The 19325-nt window shown below is 46.9% G+C and overlaps 1 protein-coding gene and 14 non-coding genes across 15 annotated transcripts; all 15 read right to left on the minus strand.

Annotated features, from left to right (window-relative positions):
- Positions 1 to 13484: 13484 nt before the first annotated feature.
- Positions 13485 to 13556, minus strand: Trnat-ugu. The gene has a single exon. It is a non-coding gene; the product is annotated as a tRNA-Thr (tRNA).
- Positions 13557 to 13802: 246 nt separating this feature from the next.
- Trnat-ugu lies at positions 13803 to 13874 on the minus strand. Its single transcript has one exon. It is a non-coding gene; the product is annotated as a tRNA-Thr (tRNA).
- Positions 13875 to 14120: 246 nt separating this feature from the next.
- Positions 14121 to 14192, minus strand: Trnat-ugu. The gene has a single exon. It is a non-coding gene; the product is annotated as a tRNA-Thr (tRNA).
- A 246-nt stretch (positions 14193 to 14438) lies between these two features.
- Positions 14439 to 14510, minus strand: Trnat-ugu. Its single transcript has one exon. It is a non-coding gene; the product is annotated as a tRNA-Thr (tRNA).
- A 246-nt stretch (positions 14511 to 14756) lies between these two features.
- Positions 14757 to 14828, minus strand: Trnat-ugu. Its single transcript has one exon. It is a non-coding gene; the product is annotated as a tRNA-Thr (tRNA).
- Positions 14829 to 15074: 246 nt separating this feature from the next.
- On the minus strand, positions 15075 to 15146 carry Trnat-ugu. The gene has a single exon. It is a non-coding gene; the product is annotated as a tRNA-Thr (tRNA).
- A 415-nt stretch (positions 15147 to 15561) lies between these two features.
- On the minus strand, positions 15562 to 16515 carry LOC124798035 (G patch domain-containing protein 11-like). Its single transcript, XM_047261259.1, has one exon. The coding sequence runs from the start codon at positions 16424 to 16426 to the stop codon at positions 15605 to 15607; it is 822 nt and encodes a 273-aa protein (XP_047117215.1). The 5' UTR covers positions 16427 to 16515; the 3' UTR covers positions 15562 to 15604.
- A 271-nt stretch (positions 16516 to 16786) lies between these two features.
- Trnat-ugu lies at positions 16787 to 16858 on the minus strand. The gene has a single exon. It is a non-coding gene; the product is annotated as a tRNA-Thr (tRNA).
- Positions 16859 to 17104: 246 nt separating this feature from the next.
- Positions 17105 to 17176, minus strand: Trnat-ugu. The gene has a single exon. It is a non-coding gene; the product is annotated as a tRNA-Thr (tRNA).
- A 246-nt stretch (positions 17177 to 17422) lies between these two features.
- Trnat-ugu lies at positions 17423 to 17494 on the minus strand. The gene has a single exon. It is a non-coding gene; the product is annotated as a tRNA-Thr (tRNA).
- Positions 17495 to 17740: 246 nt separating this feature from the next.
- On the minus strand, positions 17741 to 17812 carry Trnat-ugu. Its single transcript has one exon. It is a non-coding gene; the product is annotated as a tRNA-Thr (tRNA).
- A 246-nt stretch (positions 17813 to 18058) lies between these two features.
- Positions 18059 to 18130, minus strand: Trnat-ugu. The gene has a single exon. It is a non-coding gene; the product is annotated as a tRNA-Thr (tRNA).
- A 246-nt stretch (positions 18131 to 18376) lies between these two features.
- Trnat-ugu lies at positions 18377 to 18448 on the minus strand. Its single transcript has one exon. It is a non-coding gene; the product is annotated as a tRNA-Thr (tRNA).
- A 246-nt stretch (positions 18449 to 18694) lies between these two features.
- On the minus strand, positions 18695 to 18766 carry Trnat-ugu. The gene has a single exon. It is a non-coding gene; the product is annotated as a tRNA-Thr (tRNA).
- A 246-nt stretch (positions 18767 to 19012) lies between these two features.
- Trnat-ugu lies at positions 19013 to 19084 on the minus strand. The gene has a single exon. It is a non-coding gene; the product is annotated as a tRNA-Thr (tRNA).
- Positions 19085 to 19325: the final 241 nt, after the last annotated feature.

A 19325-nucleotide genomic window follows, 5' to 3' on the forward strand; every position in this document is an offset into this window, starting at 1 on the left:
CCCTCGAGAAAAATACATTTCAGAGTCCTGAAAATGCGTACAAAGATTTACTCTGCCACAACAATTCGCTACCACTGAGGTCCACAGCGATGACTGACGGGTGCTGCCGTCTTTCGTCTATCGTCATCTGTGATCTTGGCTCAGGCCCGAAAAGACACGCTATTTTGAAATTTTCGGTTCAAAGCATTACATTGGCCCATTTAAAATTGTGCTGCCCCCTGTGAGAATCGAACTCACGACCCCTGGTTTACAAGACCAGTGCTCTGCCCCTTTTTTTTTTTTATTGAATATTATCGCACGACGCTGTGAAACCTCCCACGATGCACAACTATACATTGACTCATGTCCTTTACTGTTGTGCAATCGTTGCATGGGGCCGTTACTAATAAAACGTCGCCTAAATGTTGTCTGCAAACTTATCGCGCTAAGCTCGTAACACACTATCGAAGACTGCTGGCACTCGATGCAACAACAAATTGCACCAGTTGTTACGTCTCATACGTTGAAGCAGAGAATTGACGTGTTTTGTCGACACTCACTGGGCAATTGGAAAATTCGCAAGCATTTCGAATGCAATGTTCCCCACGTTTTCGCTCATTTCACGGTTCCGTTGAAGACGTTCTTCACCACCTGACACAGAAAAAGGAACGCAGTCGGTAGGGCTTTTTTGATTCTTTTGCTTCAAAGGGAGTTAGTTTTCTAGTGAGTTCCTCTTATGGCATGCACTAGACAACCAGAACTGCTACAGCAGAGAGTCATTTTTGTTGTCAGCTGTAGTTGCATTATCACCAACGCAGAGCAATTCCATTGGCGTCGCATCAAAACGAATACCTGCCATAACCCGGGATCGAACCAGGGACCTTTAGATCTTCAGTCTAACGCTCTCCCAACTTTTTTTTTTTTTTTTTTTTTTTTTTTTACAGTACTGAAATTAAAATCCTAAAACATGACTATATAATGTAGACTGCTGACTGAAATAAAGATTAAAACACGAAAACTTCAGTCCTGGTGTAGAGAAGAAACATACATAAAGGCGGCAAATCCAGAAACAGTATAAAAGAAAATGGCTCACACAGGTGACCTTAGCCAACACCCTCTCTTTCAAATGTCAGGCTAAGCATATTGGCAAAATCATCTCGGAGGCCTGGCAATCGCAAGCGCTGCCAGTAAGCAGTAAGCATGTACTGCCGAAACGCTAGGTGTCCATCCTCTTCATGACAACTGTTGACAAAATGTACGAAATGGCCAATCAACCACATGACGGTATGGAGCTTCGTCCGCGGAAAAAAGGAAGAATCGGGCCGGACGATGATGTCAATAGTATAAGCGGCTTCAGCAGACCTAGTGACAAAAGCAAGTTGTTTCCTGAGCCAACGCCAATTAGCAAGGTGCCCACAGCAGGTGAATCGATGTTCAAGGGTATCCAGGAGACCACACCGAGTACAGGTGTCCGTGTCAGAAAGACCAATACGGTGCAGTCGTACATTGGTGGGTACCAAATTATTTATTACCCTATACCACGTGGACGCCACGGCCATAGAGTGGATCGGCAGACTAACGTTCTTCCAGACGTTCCTCCAGGACACAGATGGAGACGCCAGTTCTATTGGATTGGGACCGGCCAGCCCCTCCCAGCGGGCAATCAAGCCCTTGGTCGTTGGCACCGGTCGCCGCAAGAAGACCTCACCGAGGTAACTCACCGCAATGTAAAATTCCCGAATGTGTTTCAACTTAAAATTTAGGCGTCCGACATCGACAGGTGGAGCAAGGCTCGCCGGACGCACAACAGTAAAAAGCCTGGATGTAATTGAAGTCACTTCTTGCGTAACAATTAGAGTCGTTCGGCGGACGTACAAAGCAGACGCCTTGCGAGTAATGTCAGAGAGGCCCAAGCCTCCGGAGAGACGCGGTTTCGTCATTACCTCGTAACGTAACTTGAATAGATGGCCCTTCCATATAAACCTGCTAGACAATTGGCGCAACCTTTTCGCCACCATCATGGGAAGTGGGAACAGCTGAGCAACATAATAAGCTTTACATAGAACGTAGGTGTCTAAAATTCTGACTTTTTGCAAAATGGTAGCAGAGCGCTGCTCATGGACCATCAGAGCCCCCTGTATCTTCTCGGTGACAGATTTCCAATTGAGAGCCGCCATTTTTAGAGGACACCGATCAATGAGAATCCCCAAGGACGTATGGCGATCGACAAAAGTGGCCCAAGGGACGTCAGCATCGCGAAATCCTCGAATATCAAGGAACTTACATTTACCCTGATTGAGACGCGCTCCAGAGACACGACAGTATGCATCAACCGCCCCTTTCAACAACGGGATATCATCACGTTGACGGAGGAGAACAACGACATCATCCGCATATGCCTTAACAGAGAGCTTCCCACCAGAGAGGGACATACCCTGAAGCTTGAGAGCAATAGTCCGAAGCAGCGGTTCCAGGGACAATACGAATAAAGACATAGAGAGCGGACTACCCTGAGGCACTCCGCGGCAGATAGCAATGGGCGGCGTCAGCTGCCCATTGACTGACACCCGAGCTGTTATTCCCCTATACAAATTGCCAAGAACACCACGTGATGAAGCGTTAAAACCTATTGTACCTAAAACACGATCTAAAAACACATGACTGACGTGATCAAAAGCCTTATAAAAATCAAGGAAGGCAAAGGCACAATGTACGTTTGTAACCGCCGCAACCGAGACAACATCCCGATATTCGGCTACTGGTGTCAGAATAGATCTATCATGAAAACAACATTGATGTGCACCAATCACACCCCGAAGCAGAGAAGACAACCGGCTATTGAGCGCTCTAGCAGCTGTCTTATAGTCAAAATTCAGCAATGTGAGCGGACGAAGATTGGCAGCAGATAAACGACCAGAGGACTTCGGGATTAAAACAATTTTCCCTACTTTAAAATCGGCAGGCACATCCATCCCCCTGACAATCTCATTTAAAATCTGCGTAAAAATGTCACCCAAAAGAGGCCAAAAACGGAGATAAAATTCTTTAGGCAGGCCGTCTGGACCCGGCGATTTACTGGACGGAGAGCGAGCAATAAAATCGAAAACATCATCTACCTGGAACTCCCGGAGAAATTCGCCGTTCGCGTCAGGCGCGATCGTCGCAGTTAGATCCCCAAAGACATCATCCGAAAGAGACTCACCAGAATCATCGGCAGAATATAGACTAGTGTAATACTGATGAAGAGCACGAACCATTTCCTCCTGTGCAATAAGCTGTCGCCCATCATCCACCGTAAGAGAAGAGATGAAGGAGCGACGACGACGAGTCTGATGCCGTAGCAGGTGGTACAAGGATGTCAGTTCACCTTCAACAAGAGAGTGAGGTTTCGACTTAACTCGCAGACCATCCATCTGTCGTCGTTTAAGGCTCAAGAGCTTGGCTTTAATACGACGAACATCATGGATCCGCAGTGGAGAGGTACCCGCCGCGTCATATAGTTCACGCAGGACAGAGTAGTAATATTCATACGTGTTCTTAAAATCACGCGTACTAGCAGCACAGTAGAAAATCAAAGTCTGACGAATCTTGGGCTTGGCAAACGCAGTCCACCAAACCAGCAAGGAGGGGTATCGCGGGACAGAGCGAAGACATCGCTCCCACACGCCACTTATAACATCATCCATAGCACTGTCGGCAAGGTGGGAAACATTTAACATCCACTGCGAACGATAAAGTTTTGCAGGTTGGCGACTAAGATTTACAGTTGCAGTAAAAGCACAATGGTCAGAAAAACTAGTAGGAATAACATCGACAGAAAGAATTTTATCACATAAAAAATCAGATAAATAGAATCTGTCGAGTCTACTGCATGAGGACGCGGTAAAAAACGTATATTTCACCAGGGTTGGATATTTGTGTTCCCAAACATCACGCAGATGCATCGTACGAACTAAGTCATGTAAATCACGGCAATAATTAAAATTGGGGGACTGGTCTGCAGGGCGTAAAACACAATTAAAATCGCCTCCGAGCAGGAGACTCCGAGGACTCTGGCGCAAAAGATAAATAAGCTCTTCTTTATAAAAGCGCGATCGAGCCACAGTGTGACCCGAACCAGAGGGGGCATACAAAACAACGAGGCGGAGATCAAAAAGACGACAACCAATCCCACGGCCAGAGTCAAGGAATTCAATGTCAGTAATAGGAATGCCCTCTCGAAAGAAAAGAGCAGTTCCTGTTGAATATTCCGGCGCGACATTAAAAACAGTTTGAAATCCAGGTAGAGAGAGAGCAGAAAACAACACTTCCTGCAAAAACACTACGTCCGCACAGGCGTCGTAAATAAACTGCCGCAAAGAGGCAATGCGAACGTCGGACTCAATACGGTTAACATTTAAGGTAAGAAAGGTGTATGCTTGAACCATAGAGAGAAAAGCGAGAAAACAAATCACCTACACCGACGCACCAGCGTCACAGTCCATAGCAGGGGTGACAGAGGCATCCGAGGGAGGGGGACTGCTACCCCGTTCCGCGGATCCCTTACGTTTCGGTTTTTTACGAACAGCATTAACGTTCGGCTGAACGCGTAACTTGCGTCGGCTGACGGGCAAGGAAACTTCAGCCGCCGGTGACGTAGGAGGGTCAAGTTCTGTATCCGACACCACCCGCGCCGGTCCACATGCGGGATCCGGGGTCGCGGGGGAAACATCCGACAAAACGGACTGGCCAACACCTGCACTAGCTTCCGGCAAACATGGACTGCACGGTGGCGAAACGTGAGCAGGAAGGTCCGAGGCCGCAGAGTTGGAAGGAAGCGGAGCAGCTCCGCTGGCAGAGGTATGGGGCAGCGAAGCAGGAAGTTGTCGCGGCTCCACTTGTTGTGACATCGAAGTCGGTTCGGAAGACGGCGCCAACAGGCCCGACCGACGACCCGACTCGAGAGAAGCTGCGTCGGAGGCCGGAGGGGCGCCAGCAGCCGCCACCGGAACCGCTACCTCAGGAGGGCAGGGAGCAGCTACAGTACACAGTGGCTCGGAGGATGCCGGTCGCTCGGACTGGGGCATCTCAGGGAGATCCTCATCCGTACTATTTCCATCGTGTGGGCGACGCCTCTTATTATTCAAAAGTGGCACACCCACCTGAGGGACAGACGGAACAACATCAGATTTAGCACGCAAAGGAGGAAATTCTGTATCAGGGGTGCGCAAAACCTGTGGAGGGGCGCTACTACCACTGGACTGTGCTACACCAAGAGCAGAACCACCTGCAACGAGGTCAGCGACCGTTAACTTGCGACGCTGTTCGAGAGAATTTTTTAAAACAAAAACTCTCCGCGGACAGTCGGTACGCACGTGACCACTTTCATTGCACAAAAAACAGGTGCCCACCTGACCACTATATGTTACATGGACACGATATCCACCGATCTGCAGGTGAGATGGAATATTCTGCTTAACGTGCATTTCGACTGAACGAATACCACTGTAACATTGCAGGCGATGTTGGCTTGACCAGCGTTCAAGGCGAATGCTCTTTACATCACCATACTTCTGTAGACCCTCCTTAAGATAGACATTATCCACCTCCGGTGGAAGGTTGTAAACACGAACATTGGTATACGTGATGGAAGCATTGGAAAGCAGCACGGTACTTACAGAATCATCCCGATGCCGAAAGAGAACTTGATGACCATATTTAGAAAGAATTTTATCAACCTGAAGTGGGTCCATAAACTTAACAAAGAAAACATACAGTTCGGTATCAAAATAAGCAGTGTGCACCTGATCCGAATGAACACCAAAGGTATCTACCAACCAATCATGAATCTCAAGAGAACTAGGTTGCACATGGCGGGTTGACTTGTCAAAAGCAAAACTAACTGTAGCCTGACGAGGAATAACCTGGGACGACATTTTCAAAATATGCGGTCGAAACCGCTACACAAAAAACACTGAAATAAGGACAGAAAGTAACACAAGGTACGAAACAACGACGGAGAAACACTCACAGAAGTTGCAACACAACACGTAAACAAAAACGATAGTCCACTATACGTAACGCTACGGCGGAGCGGAAGACTAGGCACGTCCACACTGCACGGCGTCTAAAGCGGAACTGGCCCCTGAGCTAAGGAGGCTGCTACAGCTTACACCTCTTTGCGATCGCTACAGCCCTCGAGAAAAATACATTTCAGAGTCCTGAAAATGCGTACAAAGATTTACTCTGCCACAACAATTCGCTACCACTGAGGTCCACAGCGATGACTGACGGGTGCTGCCGTCTTTCGTCTATCGTCATCTGTGATCTTGGCTCAGGCCCGAAAAGACACGCTATTTTGAAATTTTCGGTTCAAAGCATTACATTGGCCCATTTAAAATTGTGCTGCCCCCTGTGAGAATCGAACTCACGACCCCTGGTTTACAAGACCAGTGCTCTGCCCCTTTTTTTTTTTTTTTTTTTAGAAATGTAACACTGTCAACCTTTTCGATCTGCATGTCTTCATATGTTATAAACATGCTGTCGCTGGAGAAATCGAGCAGTTTGCAAATCTGACATAAAACTTGGATTAGCGTACTCACACTTTCCCCAATACGACTAGCTTTTACAGCACAGGAGTAAACGAATATGTCACATTACGTATAATTTTTGTTGTATTATAAGGCTGTACACTTTATTCTATTATGCGAGCAGCACAAGAAATTAAGCTTCGAATTTAACCTACAGTTCTCAGTTTACATATTACTTCATACTTAAAAACGCACGTTGTTAACATTTTACTTAAACAGTGCTTTGGCGAAGTTCCGCGTACTTTCTGTCGCAGCTGCGAAGATAATATTTCTAATAGCGACCGATAACCTACAAACATATAATATGAAACACTAATAATCGTTCTAACATCAACTAAAATGTACCCGGAGTTAATAAGCTGAGGTTATGACACGATTCATGCGACATTCCTGCTATTTCACACTACTCGCAGTTACACTGATAACTAAACTGATGGATTCCAACTATGTCGTTATTTAACTGTCGGAGTTATCGGTATTCGCTAGCGATAAATAACTTGGCAGTTATTAATAACCGTTACCGATAACGGTTATCAAAGAATAACTGGAACTGTGATAACGGTTACTCCAGAATAACCGTTTGGCCCACCTCTATTGTGCATGTAGTACATACAATCACAGAGTATATCCACTCGGCACTCAATGTCTCTCACACTGTCGGTCACGTCGATTCAAGTCACGTACTCTCACTTCACATGGCTGTACACAACTGTTTATTCGCGGGAATTGTGGTCATCACAAGATGATTCTCAATCTCAACCGTTTTCATGCAAAACGTGCATATAGTCACACACTTGATGAAGCTTATTCGTCGATACTGCAGCCCACATTTGTGCGAGAATGACCATTACCGGACTCAAAATAGATGTACAAATTAATTTGTAATATGAATGTCAAATGACTCGTTCAACATCATGCCGGATTTATCGTGCAAAATGATCCATGGAACATAAAAACAATTAACTAATCAAATGGTTTGCAACTTGCAGCGATTGCTTGTATGTTAGAGAAGGAAGACAGAAGCGCGAGGAAGCGCAAAAAAGTGTGTAGGCCCGAAAAAAACTATTACACGGTACAAAAGGGATATTTCATATTCTACAATTGCTCGGGCTAGAGGAATCTCCATTTTATAAATATTTTATAAAGTCGAAGCACCAATTTTCTCATTCGTTACGTCAAACTGCACCCAGAAATATTAATAGAAACATGGAGTTACAAGCAGCCATTACACCCCGTGAAAAATACATTTTGCCCCTGAGCTAAGGAGGCTGCTACAGCTTACACCTCTTTGCGATCGCTACAGCCCTCGAGAAAAATACATTTCAGAGTCCTGAAAATGCGTACAAAGATTTACTCTGCCACAACAATTCGCTACCACTGAGGTCCACAGCGATGACTGACGGGTGCTGCCGTCTTTCGTCTATCGTCATCTGTGATCTTGGCTCAGGCCCGAAAAGACACGCTATTTTGAAATTTTCGGTCCAAAGCATTACATTGGCCCATTTAAAATTGTGCTGCCCCCTGTGAGAATCGAACTCACGACCCCTGGTTTACAAGACCAGTGCTCTGCCCCTTTTTTTTTTTTTTTTTTTTACATACACCAAGGCGGTAAATCCCGAAACAGTATAAAAGAAAATGGCTCACACAGGTGTCCTTAGCCAACACCCTCTCTTTCAAATGTCAGGCTAAGCATATTTGCAAAATCATCACGGAGGCCTGGCAATCGCAAGCGCTGCCAGTAAGCAGTAAGCATGTACTGCCGAAACGCTAGGTGTCCATCGTCTTCATGACAACTGATGACAAAATGTACGAAATGTCCAATCAACCACATGACTGTATGGAACTTCGTTCGCGGAAAAAAGGAGGAATCGGGCCGGACGATGATGTCAATAGTATAAGCGGCTTCAGCAGACCTAGTGACAAAAGCAAGTTGTTTCCTGAGCCAACGCCAATTGGCAAGGTGCCCACAGCAGGTGAATCGATGTTCAAGGGTATCCAGGAGACCACACCGAGTACAGGTGTCCGTGTCAGAAAGACCAATACGGTGCAGTCGTACATTGGTGGGAACCAAATTATTTATTACCCTATACCACGTGGACGCCACGGCCATAGAGTGGATCGGCAGACTAACATTCTTCCAGACGTTCCTCCAGGACACAGATGGAGACGCTAGTTCTATTGGATTGGGACCGGCCAGCCCCTCCCAGCGGGCAATCAAGCCCTTGGTCGTTGGCACCGGTCGCCGCAAGAAGACGTCACCGAGGTAACTCACCGCAATGTAAAACTCCCGAATGTGTTTCAGCTTAATATTTAGGCGTCCGACATCGACAGGTGGAGCAAGGCTCGCCGGACGCACAACAGTAAAAAGCCTGGATGTAATTGAAGTCTCTTCTTGCGTAACAATTAGAGTCGTTCGGCGGACGTACAAAGCAGACGCCTTGCGAGTAATGTCAGAGAGGCCCAAGCCTCCGGAGAGACGCGGTTTCGTCATTACCTCGTAACGTAACTTGAATAGATGGCCCTTCCATATAAACCTGCTAGACAATTGGCGCAACCTTTTCGCCACCATCATGGGAAGTGGGAACAGCTGAGCAACATAATAAGCTTTACATAGAACGTAGGTGTCTAAAATTCTGACTTTTTGCAAAATGGTAGCAGAGCGCTGCTCATGGACCATCAGAGCCCCCTGTATCTTCTCGGTGACCGATTTCCAATTGAGAGCCGCCATTTTTAGAGGACACCGATCAATGATAATCCCCAAGGACGTATGGCGATCGACAAAAGTGGCCCAAGGGACATCAGCATCGCGAAATCCTCGAATATCAAGGGACTTACATTTACCCTGATTGAGACGCGCTCCAGAGACACGACAGTATGCATCAACTGCCCCTTTCAACAACGGGATATCATCACGTTGACGGAGGAGAACAACGACATCATCCGCATATGCCTTAACCGAGAGCTTCCCACCAGAGAGGGACATACCCTGAAGCTTGAGAGCAATAGTCCGAAGCAGCGGTTCCAGGGACAATACGAATAAAGACATAGAGAGCGGACTACCCTGAGGCACTCCGCGGCGGATAGCAATGGGCGGCGTCAGCTGCCCATTGACTGACACCCGAGCTGTTATTCCCCTATACAAATTGCCAAGAACACCACGTGATGAAGCGTTAAAACCTATTGTACCTAAAACACGATCTAAAAACACATGACTGACGTGATCAAAAGCCTTATGAAAATCAAGGAAGGCAAAGGCACAATGTACGTTTGTAACCGCCGCAACCGAGACAACATCCCGATATTCGGCTACTGGTGTCAGAATAGATCTATCATGAAAACAACATTGATGTGCACCAATCACACCCCGAAGCAGAGAGGACAACCGGCTATTGAGCGCTCTAGCAGCTGTCTTGTAGTCAAAATTCAGCAATGTGAGCGGACGAAGATTGGCAGCAGATAAACGACCAGAAGACTTCGGAATTAAAACAATTTTCCCTACTTTAAAATCGGCAGGCACATCCATCCCCCTGACAATCTCATTTAAAATCTGCGTAAAAATGCCACCCAAAAGAGGCCAAAAACGGAGATAAAATTCTTTAGGCAGGCCGTCTGGACCCGGCGATTTACTGGACGGAGAGCGAGCAATAAAATCGAAAATCTCATCTACCTGGAACTCCCGGAGAAATTCGCCGTTCGCGTCAGGCGCGATCGTCGCAGTTAGATCCCCAAAGACATCTTCCGAAAGAGACTCACCAGAATCATCGGCAGAATATAGACTAGTGTAATATTGGTGAAGAGCACGAACCATTTCCTCCTGTGCAATAAGCTGTCGCCCATCATCCACCGTAAGAGAAGAGATGAAGGAGCGACGACGACGAGTCTGATGCCTTAGCAGGTGGTACAAGGATGTCAGCTCACCTTCAACAAGAGAGTGAGGTTTCGACTTAACTCGCAGACCATCCATCTGTCGTCGTTTAAGGCTCAAGAGCTTGGCTTTAATACGACGAACATCATGGATCCGCAGAGGAGAGGTACCCGCCGCGTCATATAGTTCACGCAGGACAGAGTAGTAATATTCATACGTGTTCTTAAAATCACGCGCCCTTGCAGCACAGTAAAAAATCAAAGTCTGACGAATCTTGGGCTTGGCAAACGCAGTCCACCAAACCAGCAAGGAGGGGTAACGCGGAACAGAGCGAAGACATCGCTCCCACACGGCACTTATAACATCATCTATAGCACTGTCGGCAAGGTGGGAAACATTTAACATCCACTGGGAACGATAAAGTTTTGCAGGTTGGTGACTAAGATTTACAGTTGCAGTAAAAGCACAATGGTCAGAAAAACTAGTAGGAATAACATCGACAGAAAGAATTTTATCACATAAAAAATCAGATAAATAGAATCTGTCGAGTCTACTGCATGAGGACGCGGTAAAAAACGTATATTTCACCAGGGTTGGATATTTGTGTTCCCAAACATCACGCAGATGCATCGTACGAACTAAGTCATGTAAATCACGGCAATAATTAAAATTGGGGGACTGGTCTTCAGGGCGTAAAACACAATTAAAATCGCCTCCGAGCAGGAGACTCCGAGGACTCTGGCGCAAAAGATAAATAAGCTCTTCTTTATAAAAGCGCGAGCGAGCCACAGTGTGACCCGAACCAGAGGGGGCATACAAAACAACGAGGCGGAGATCAAAAAGACGACAACCAATCCCACGGCCAGAGTCAAGGAATTCAATGTCAGTAATAGGAATGCCCTCTCGAAAGAAAAGAGCAGTTCCTGTTGAATATTCCGGCGCGACATTAAAAACAGTTTGAAATCCAGGTAGAGAGAGATCAGAAAACAACACTTCCTGCAAGAACACTACGTCCGCACAGGCGTCGTAAATAAACTGCCGCAAAGAGGCAATGCGAACGTCGGACTCAATACGGTTAAGATTTAAGGTAAGAAAGGTGTATGCTTGAACCATAGAGAGAAAAGCGAGAAAGGAAATCACCTACACCGACGCACCAACGTCACAGTCCATAGCAGGGGAGACGGAGGCATCCGAGGGAGGGGGACTGGTACCCCGTTCCGCGGATCCCTTACGCTTCGGTTTTTTACGAACAGCATTAACGTTCGGCTGAACGCGTAACTTGCGTCGGCTGACGGGCAAGGAAGCTTCAGCCGCCGGTGACGTAGGAGGGTCAAGTTCTGTATCCGACACCACCCGCGCCGGTCCACATGCGGGATCCGGGGTCGCGGGGGAAACATCCGACAAAACGGAATGGTCAACACCTGCACTAGCTTCCGGCAAACATGGACTGCACGGAGGCGAAACGTGAGCAGGAAGGTCCGAGGCAGCAGAGTTGGAAGGAAGCGGAGCAGCTCCGCTGGCAGAGGTATGGGGCAGCGAAGCAGGAAGTTGTCGCGGCTCCACTTGTTGTGACATCGAAGTCGGTTCGGAAGACGGCGCCAACAGGCCCGACCGACGACCCGACTCGAGAGAAGCTGCGTCGGAGGCCGGAGGGGCGCCAGCAGCCGCTACCGGAACCGCTACCTCAGGAGGGCAGGGAGCAGCTACAGTACACAGTGGCTCGGAGGATGCCGGTCGCTCGGACTGGGGCATCTCAGGGAGATCCTCATCCGTACTATTTCCATCGTGTGGGCGACGCCTCTTATGATTCAAAAGTGGCACACCCACCTGAGGGACAGACGGAACAACATCAGATTTAGCACGCAAAGGAGGAAATTCTGTGTCAGGGTTGCGCAAAACCTGTGGCGGGGCGCTACTACCACTGGACTGTGCTACACCAAGAGCAGAACCACCTGCAACGAGGTCAGCGACCGTTAACTTGCGACGCTGTTCGAGAGAATTTTTTAAAACAAAAACTCTCCGCGGACAGTCGGTACGCACGTGACCACTTTCATTGCACAAAAAACAGGTGCCAACCTGACCACTATATGTTACATGGACACGATATCCACCGATCTGCAGGTGAGATGGAATATTCTGCTTAACGTGCATTTCGACTGAACGAATACCACTGTAACATTGCAGGCGATGTTGGCTTGACCAGCGTTCAAGGCGAATGCTCTTTATATCACCATACTTCTGTAGACCCTCCTTAAGATAGACATTATCCACCTCCGGTGGAAGGTTGTAAACACGAACACTGGTGTACGTAATGGAAGCATTGGAAAGCAGCACGGTACTTACAGAATCATCCCGATGCCGAAAGAGAACTTGATGACCGTATTTAGAAAGAATTTTATCAACCTGAAGTGGGTCCATAAACTTAACAAAGAAAACATACAGTTCGGTATCAAAATAAGCAGTGTGCACCTGATCCGAATGAACACCAAAGGTATCTACCAACCAATCATGAATCTCAAGAGAACTAGGTTGCACATGGCGGGTTGACTTGTCAAAAGCAAAACTAACTGTAGCCTGACGAGGAATAACCTGGGACAACATTTTCAAAATATGCGGTCGAAACCGCTACACAAAAAAACACTGAAATAAGGACAGAAAGTAACACAAGGTACGAAACAACGACGGAGAAACACTCACAGAAGTTGCAACACAACACGTAAACAAAAACGACAGTCCACTATACGTAACGCTACGGCGGAGCGGAAGACTAGGCACGTCCACACTGCATGGCGTCTAAAGCGGAACTGCCCCTGAGCTAAGGAGGCTGCTACAGCTTACACTTCTTTGCGATCGCTACAGCCCTCGAGAAAAATACATTTCAGAGTCCTGAAAATGCGTACAAAGATTTACTCTGCCACAACAATTCGCTACCACTGAGGTCCACAGCGATGACTGATGGGTGCTGCCGTCTTTCGTCTATCGTCATCTGTGATCTTGGCTCAGGCCCGAAAAGACACGCTATTTTGAAATTTTCGGTTCAAAGCATTACATTGGCCCATTTAAAATTGTGCTGCCCCCTGTGAGAATCGAACTCACGACCCCTGGTTTACAAGACCAGTGCTCTGCCCCTGAGCTAAGGAGGCTGCTACAGCTTACACTTCTTTGCGATCGCTACAGCCCTCGAGAAAAATACATTTCAGAGTCCTGAAAATGCGTACAAAGATTTACTCTGCCACAACAATTCGCTACCACTGAGGTCCACAGCGATGACTGACGGGTGCTGCCGTCTTTCGTCTATCGTCATCTGTGATCTTGGCTCAGGCCCGAAAAGACACGCTATTTTGAAATTTTCGGTTCAAAGCATTACATTGGCCCATTTAAAATTGTGCTGCCCCCTGTGAGAATCGAACTCACGGCTCCTGGTTTACAAGACCAGTGCTCTGCCCCTGAGCTAAGGAGGCTGCTACAGCTTACACTTCTTTGCGATCGCTACAGCCCTCGAGAAAAATACATTTCAGAGTCCTGAAAATGCGTACAAAGATTTACTCTGCCACAACAATTCGCTACCACTGAGGTCCACAGCGATGACTGACGGGTGCTGCCGTCTTTCGTCTATCGTCATCTGTGATCTTGGCTCAGGCCCGAAAAGACACGCTATTTTGAAATTTTCGGTTCAAAGCATTACATTGGCCCATTTAAAATTGTGCTGCCCCCTGTGAGAATCGAACTCACGACCCCTGGTTTACAAGACCAGTGCTCTGCCCCTGAGCTAAGGAGGCTGCTACAGCTTACACCTCTTTGCGATCGCTACAGCCCTCGAGAAAAATACATTTCAGAGTCCTGAAAATGCGTACAAAGATTTACTCTGCCACAACAATTCGCTACCACTGAGGTCCACAGCGATGACTGACGGGTGCTGCCGTCTTTCGTCTATCGTCATCTGTGATCTTGGCTCAGGCCCGAAAAGACACGCTATTTTGAAATTTTCGGTTCAAAGCATTACATTGGCCCATTTAAAATTGTGCTGCCCCCTGTGAGAATCGAACTCACGACCCCTGGTTTACAAGACCAGTGCTCTGCCCCTGAGCTAAGGAGGCTGCTACAGCTTACACCTCTTTGCGATCGCTACAGCCCTCGAGAAAAATACATTTCAGAGTCCTGAAAATGCGTACAAAGATTTACTCTGCCACAACAATTCGCTACCACTGAGGTCCACAGCGATGACTGACGGGTGCTGCCGTCTTTCGTCTATCGTCATCTGTGATCTTGGCTCAGGCCCGAAAAGACACGCTATTTTGAAATTTTCGGTTCAAAGCATTACATTGGCCCATTTAAAATTGTGCTGCCCCCTGTGAGAATCGAACTCACGACCCCTGGTTTACAAGAACAGTGCTCTGCCCCTGAGCTAAGGAGGCTGCTACAGCTTACACCTCTTTGCGATCGCTACAGCCCTCGAGAAAAATACATTTCAGAGTCCTGAAAATGCGTACAAAGATTTACTCTGCCACAACAATTCGCTACCACTGAGGTCCACAGCGATGACTGACGGGTGCTGCCGTCTTTCGTCTATCGTCATCTGTGATCTTGGCTCAGGCCCGAAAAGACACGCTATTTTGAAATTTTCGGTTCAAAGCATTACATTGGCCCATTTAAAATTGTGCTGCCCCCTGTGAGAATCGAACTCACGACCCCTGGTTTACAAGACCAGTGCTCTGCCCCTGAGCTAAGGAGGCTGCTACAGCTTACACCTCTTTGCGATCGCTACAGCCCTCGAGAAAAATACATTTCAGAGTCCTGAAAATGCGTACAAAGATTTACTCTGCCACAACAATTCGCTACCACTGAGGTCCACAGCGATGACTGACGGGTGCTGCCGTCTTTCGTCTATCGTCATCTGTGATCTTGGCTCAGGCCCGAAAAGACACGCTATTTTGAAATTTTCGGTTCAAAGCATTACATTGGCCCATTTAAAATTGTGCTGCCCCCTGTGAGAATCGAACTCACGACCCCTGGTTTACAAGAACAGTGCTCTGCCCCTTTTTTTTTTTTTTTTTTTTACCCTGGAATATGCATTTTATTGTTCTGAAACTAACACATATCAACAATGTCCACACTTCATACCTTATGTCGACTGATGTTGACCAGTGGTTCTTTTTAATTATTTATTTATTTATTCATAACTATAAGATTACTAATGATCTGCCCTTGTGCTTCCAGGGCAATTCTGCTGCATATCTTTTTCATCGTCAAATTCTGTTCCACACCAGATGCAATAGTGATATGTTCTTCTTAGATACAACGTGATTATTTCCAGTTTTTCTGGAGTCTGAAATGTTATTTCCTCACTGCTCTCCTCCTCCTCCTCCTCATCCCCATCACATTCTTCTTCCTCCTCCTCCTCTTCATCTGACTCATTTTCTTCCTCTTGTGACCAACCATCAGGCCAAAACCACGGTTCTGCTGGAATGTCAATGTCCTTTCTTTTGTCAAGCTGCTCACAAATTCTCTGACTTTTCCTTAGATCAGCTTCATTCTGACGTTCTTCCATTTTTCTTGTCATCTGACTTCTGTAACTTTCTATATCATTTAATTGATTCCTGTGTTTTAATAATCTTGCCTTAATTGCCAGTTTTTGTTCTTTAATTTCTTTCAATGCTACTTCCCTCCCAAGACCTCCTCTATTTGTCTTCACAGCTATTGGTACAGGCTCCACAATTCCTGAACCTGATTTTCCAATAGCTGATCCTGGTTTGTAGCCCATTTTCTGCAGAAGGGCAAACCCCTTATTGTCACTGGAAATTGCTTCTTTTAGTCCTTCGTCCCTCCTTTCTTCCTCAAGCACACTTTTTCTTGGAAATATTTTCTTATTTTCTGCATCTTTCACCAATTTTTGTTTATATTTTGTATGTGATCTTTTCTGACTGTGGTTAAGTATTAAGCCCGGTCTTATGTCCTGTTGTTCACATTGAACCAATATGTCATCTGACATATAATCAACGTCATCAGAAGCCATATTAAATGTGGAACTGTGATTATACTACCACCGCAAAATAACTTGCACTACACTACCATTTACACACTACCACTGAACAACATTCTCGCCCCTACGCCCCTGAGCTAAGGAGGCTGCTACAGCTTACACCTCTTCGCGATCGCTACAGCCCTCGAGAAAAATACATTTCAGAGTCCTGAAAATGCGTACAAAGATTTACTCTGCCACAACAATTCGCTACCACTGAGGCCCACAGCGATGACTGACGGGTGCTGCCGTCTTTCGTCTATCGTCATCTGTGATCTTGGCTCAGGCCCGAAAAGACACGCTATTTTGAAATTTTCGGTTCAAAGCATTACATTGGCCCATTTAAAATTGTGCTGCCCCCTGTGAGAATCGAACTCACGACCCCTGGTTTACAAGACCAGTGCTCTGCCCCTGAGCTAAGGAAGCTGCTACAGCTTACACTTCTTTGCGATCGCTACAGCCCTCGAGAAAAATACATTTCAGAGTCCTGAAAATGCGTACAAAGATTTACTCTGCCACAACAATTCGCTACCACTGAGGTCCACAGCGATGACTGACGGGTGCTGCCGTCTTTCGTCTATCGTCATCTGTGATCTTGGCTCAGGCCCGAAAAGACACGCTATTTTGAAATTTTCGGTTCAAAGCATTACATTGGCCCATTTAAAATTGTGCTGTCCCCTGTGAGAATCGAACTCACGACCCCTGGTTTACAAGACCAGTGCTCTGCCCCTGAGCTAAGGAGGCTGCTACAGCTTACACCTCTTTGCGATCGCTACAGCCCTCGAGAAAAATACATTTCAGAGTCCTGAAAATGCGTACAAAGATTTACTCTGCCACAACAATTCGCTACCACTGAGGTCCACAGCGATGACTGACGGGTGCTGCCGTCTTTCGTCTATCGTCATCTGTGATCTTGGCTCAGGCCCGAAAAGACACGCTATTTTGAAATTTTCGGTTCAAAGCATTACATTGGCCCATTTAAAATTGTGCTGCCCCCTGTGAGAATCGAACTCACGACCCCTGGTTTACAAGACCAGTGCTCTGCCCCTGAGCTAAGGAGGCTGCTACAGCTTACACCTCTTTGCGATCGCTACAGCCCTCGAGAAAAATACATTTCAGAGTCCTGAAAATGCGTACAAAGATTTACTCTGCCACAACAATTCGCTACCACTGAGGTCCACAGCGATGACTGACGGGTGCTGCCGTCTTTCGTCTATCGTCATCTGTGATCTTGGCTCAGGCCCGAAAAGACACGCTATTTTGAAATTTTCGGTTCAAAGCATTACATTGGCCCATTTAAAATTGTGCTGCCCCCTGTGAGAATCGAACTCACGACCCCTGGTTTACAAGACCAGTGCTCTGCCCCTGAGCTAAGGAGGCTGCTACAGCTTACACTTCTTTGCGATCGCTACAGCCCTCGAGAAAAATACATTTCAGAGTCCTGAAAATGCGTACAAAGATTTACTGTGCCACAACAATTCGCTACCACTGAGGTCCACAGCGATGACTGACGGGTGCTGCTGTCTTTCGTCTATCGTCATCTGTGATCTTGGCTCAGGCCCGAAAAGACACGCTATTTTGAAATTTTCGGTTCAAAGCATTACATTGGCCCATTTAAAATTGTGCTGCCCCCTGTGACAATCGAACTCACGACCCCTGGTTTACAAGACCAGTGCTCTGCCCCTGAGCTAAGGAGGCTGCTACAGCTTACACCTCTTTGCGATCGCTACAGCCCTCGAGAAAAATACATTTCAGAGTCCTGAAAATGCGTACAAAGATTTACTCTGCCACAACAATTCGCTACCACTGAGGTCCACAGCGATGACTGACGGGTGCTGCCGTCTTTCGTCTATCGTCATCTGTGATCTTGGCTCAGGCCCGAAAAGACACGCTATTTTGAAATTTTCGGTTCAAAGCATTACATTGGCCCATTTAAAATTGTGCTGCCCCCTGTGAGAATCGAACTCACGACCCCTGGTTTACAAGACCAGTGCTCTGCCCCTGAGCTAAGGAGGCTGCTACAGCTTACACCTCTTTGCGATCGCTACAGCCCTCGAGAAAAATACATTTCAGAGTCCTGAAAATGCGTACAAAGATTTACTCTGCCACAACAATTCGCTACCACTGAGGTCCACAGCGATGACTGACGGGTGCTGCCGTCTTTCGTCTATCGTCATCTGTGATCTTGGCTCAGGCCCGAAAAGACACGCTATTTTGAAATTTTCGGTTCAAAGCATTACATTGGCCCATTTAAAATTGTGCTGCCCCCTGTGAGAATCGAACTCACGACCCCTGGTTTACAAGACCAGTGCTCTGCCCCTGAGCTAAGGAGGCTGCTACAGCTTACACTTCTTTGCGATCGCTACAGCCCTCGAGAAAAATACATTTCAGAGTCCTGAAAATGCGTACAAAGATTTACTCTGCCACAACAATTCGCTACCACTGAGGTCCACAGCGATGACTGACGGGTGCTGCCGTCTTTCGTCTATCGTCATCTGTGATCTTGGCTCAGGCCCGAAAAGACACGCTATTTTGAAATTTTCGGTTCAAAGCATTACATTGGCCCATTTAAAATTGTGCTGCCCCCTGTGAGAATCGAACTCACGACCCCTGGTTTACAAGACCAGTGCTCTGCCCCTGAGCTAAGGAGGCTGCTACAGTTTACACCTCTTTGCGTTCGCTACAGCCCTCGAGAAAAATACATTTCAGAGTCCTGAAAATGCGTACAAAGATTTACTCTGCCACAACAATTCGCTACCACTGAGGTCCACAGCGATGACTGACGGGTGCTGCCGTCTTTCGTCTATCGTCATCTGTGATCTTGGCTCAGGCCCGAAAAGACACGCTATTTTGAAATTTTCGGTTCAAAGCATTACATTGGCCCATTTAAAAT

This window comes from Schistocerca piceifrons, chromosome 1 (assembly GCF_021461385.2).
Source record: "Schistocerca piceifrons isolate TAMUIC-IGC-003096 chromosome 1, iqSchPice1.1, whole genome shotgun sequence".
NCBI classification, from domain to species: domain Eukaryota; kingdom Metazoa; phylum Arthropoda; class Insecta; order Orthoptera; family Acrididae; genus Schistocerca; species Schistocerca piceifrons.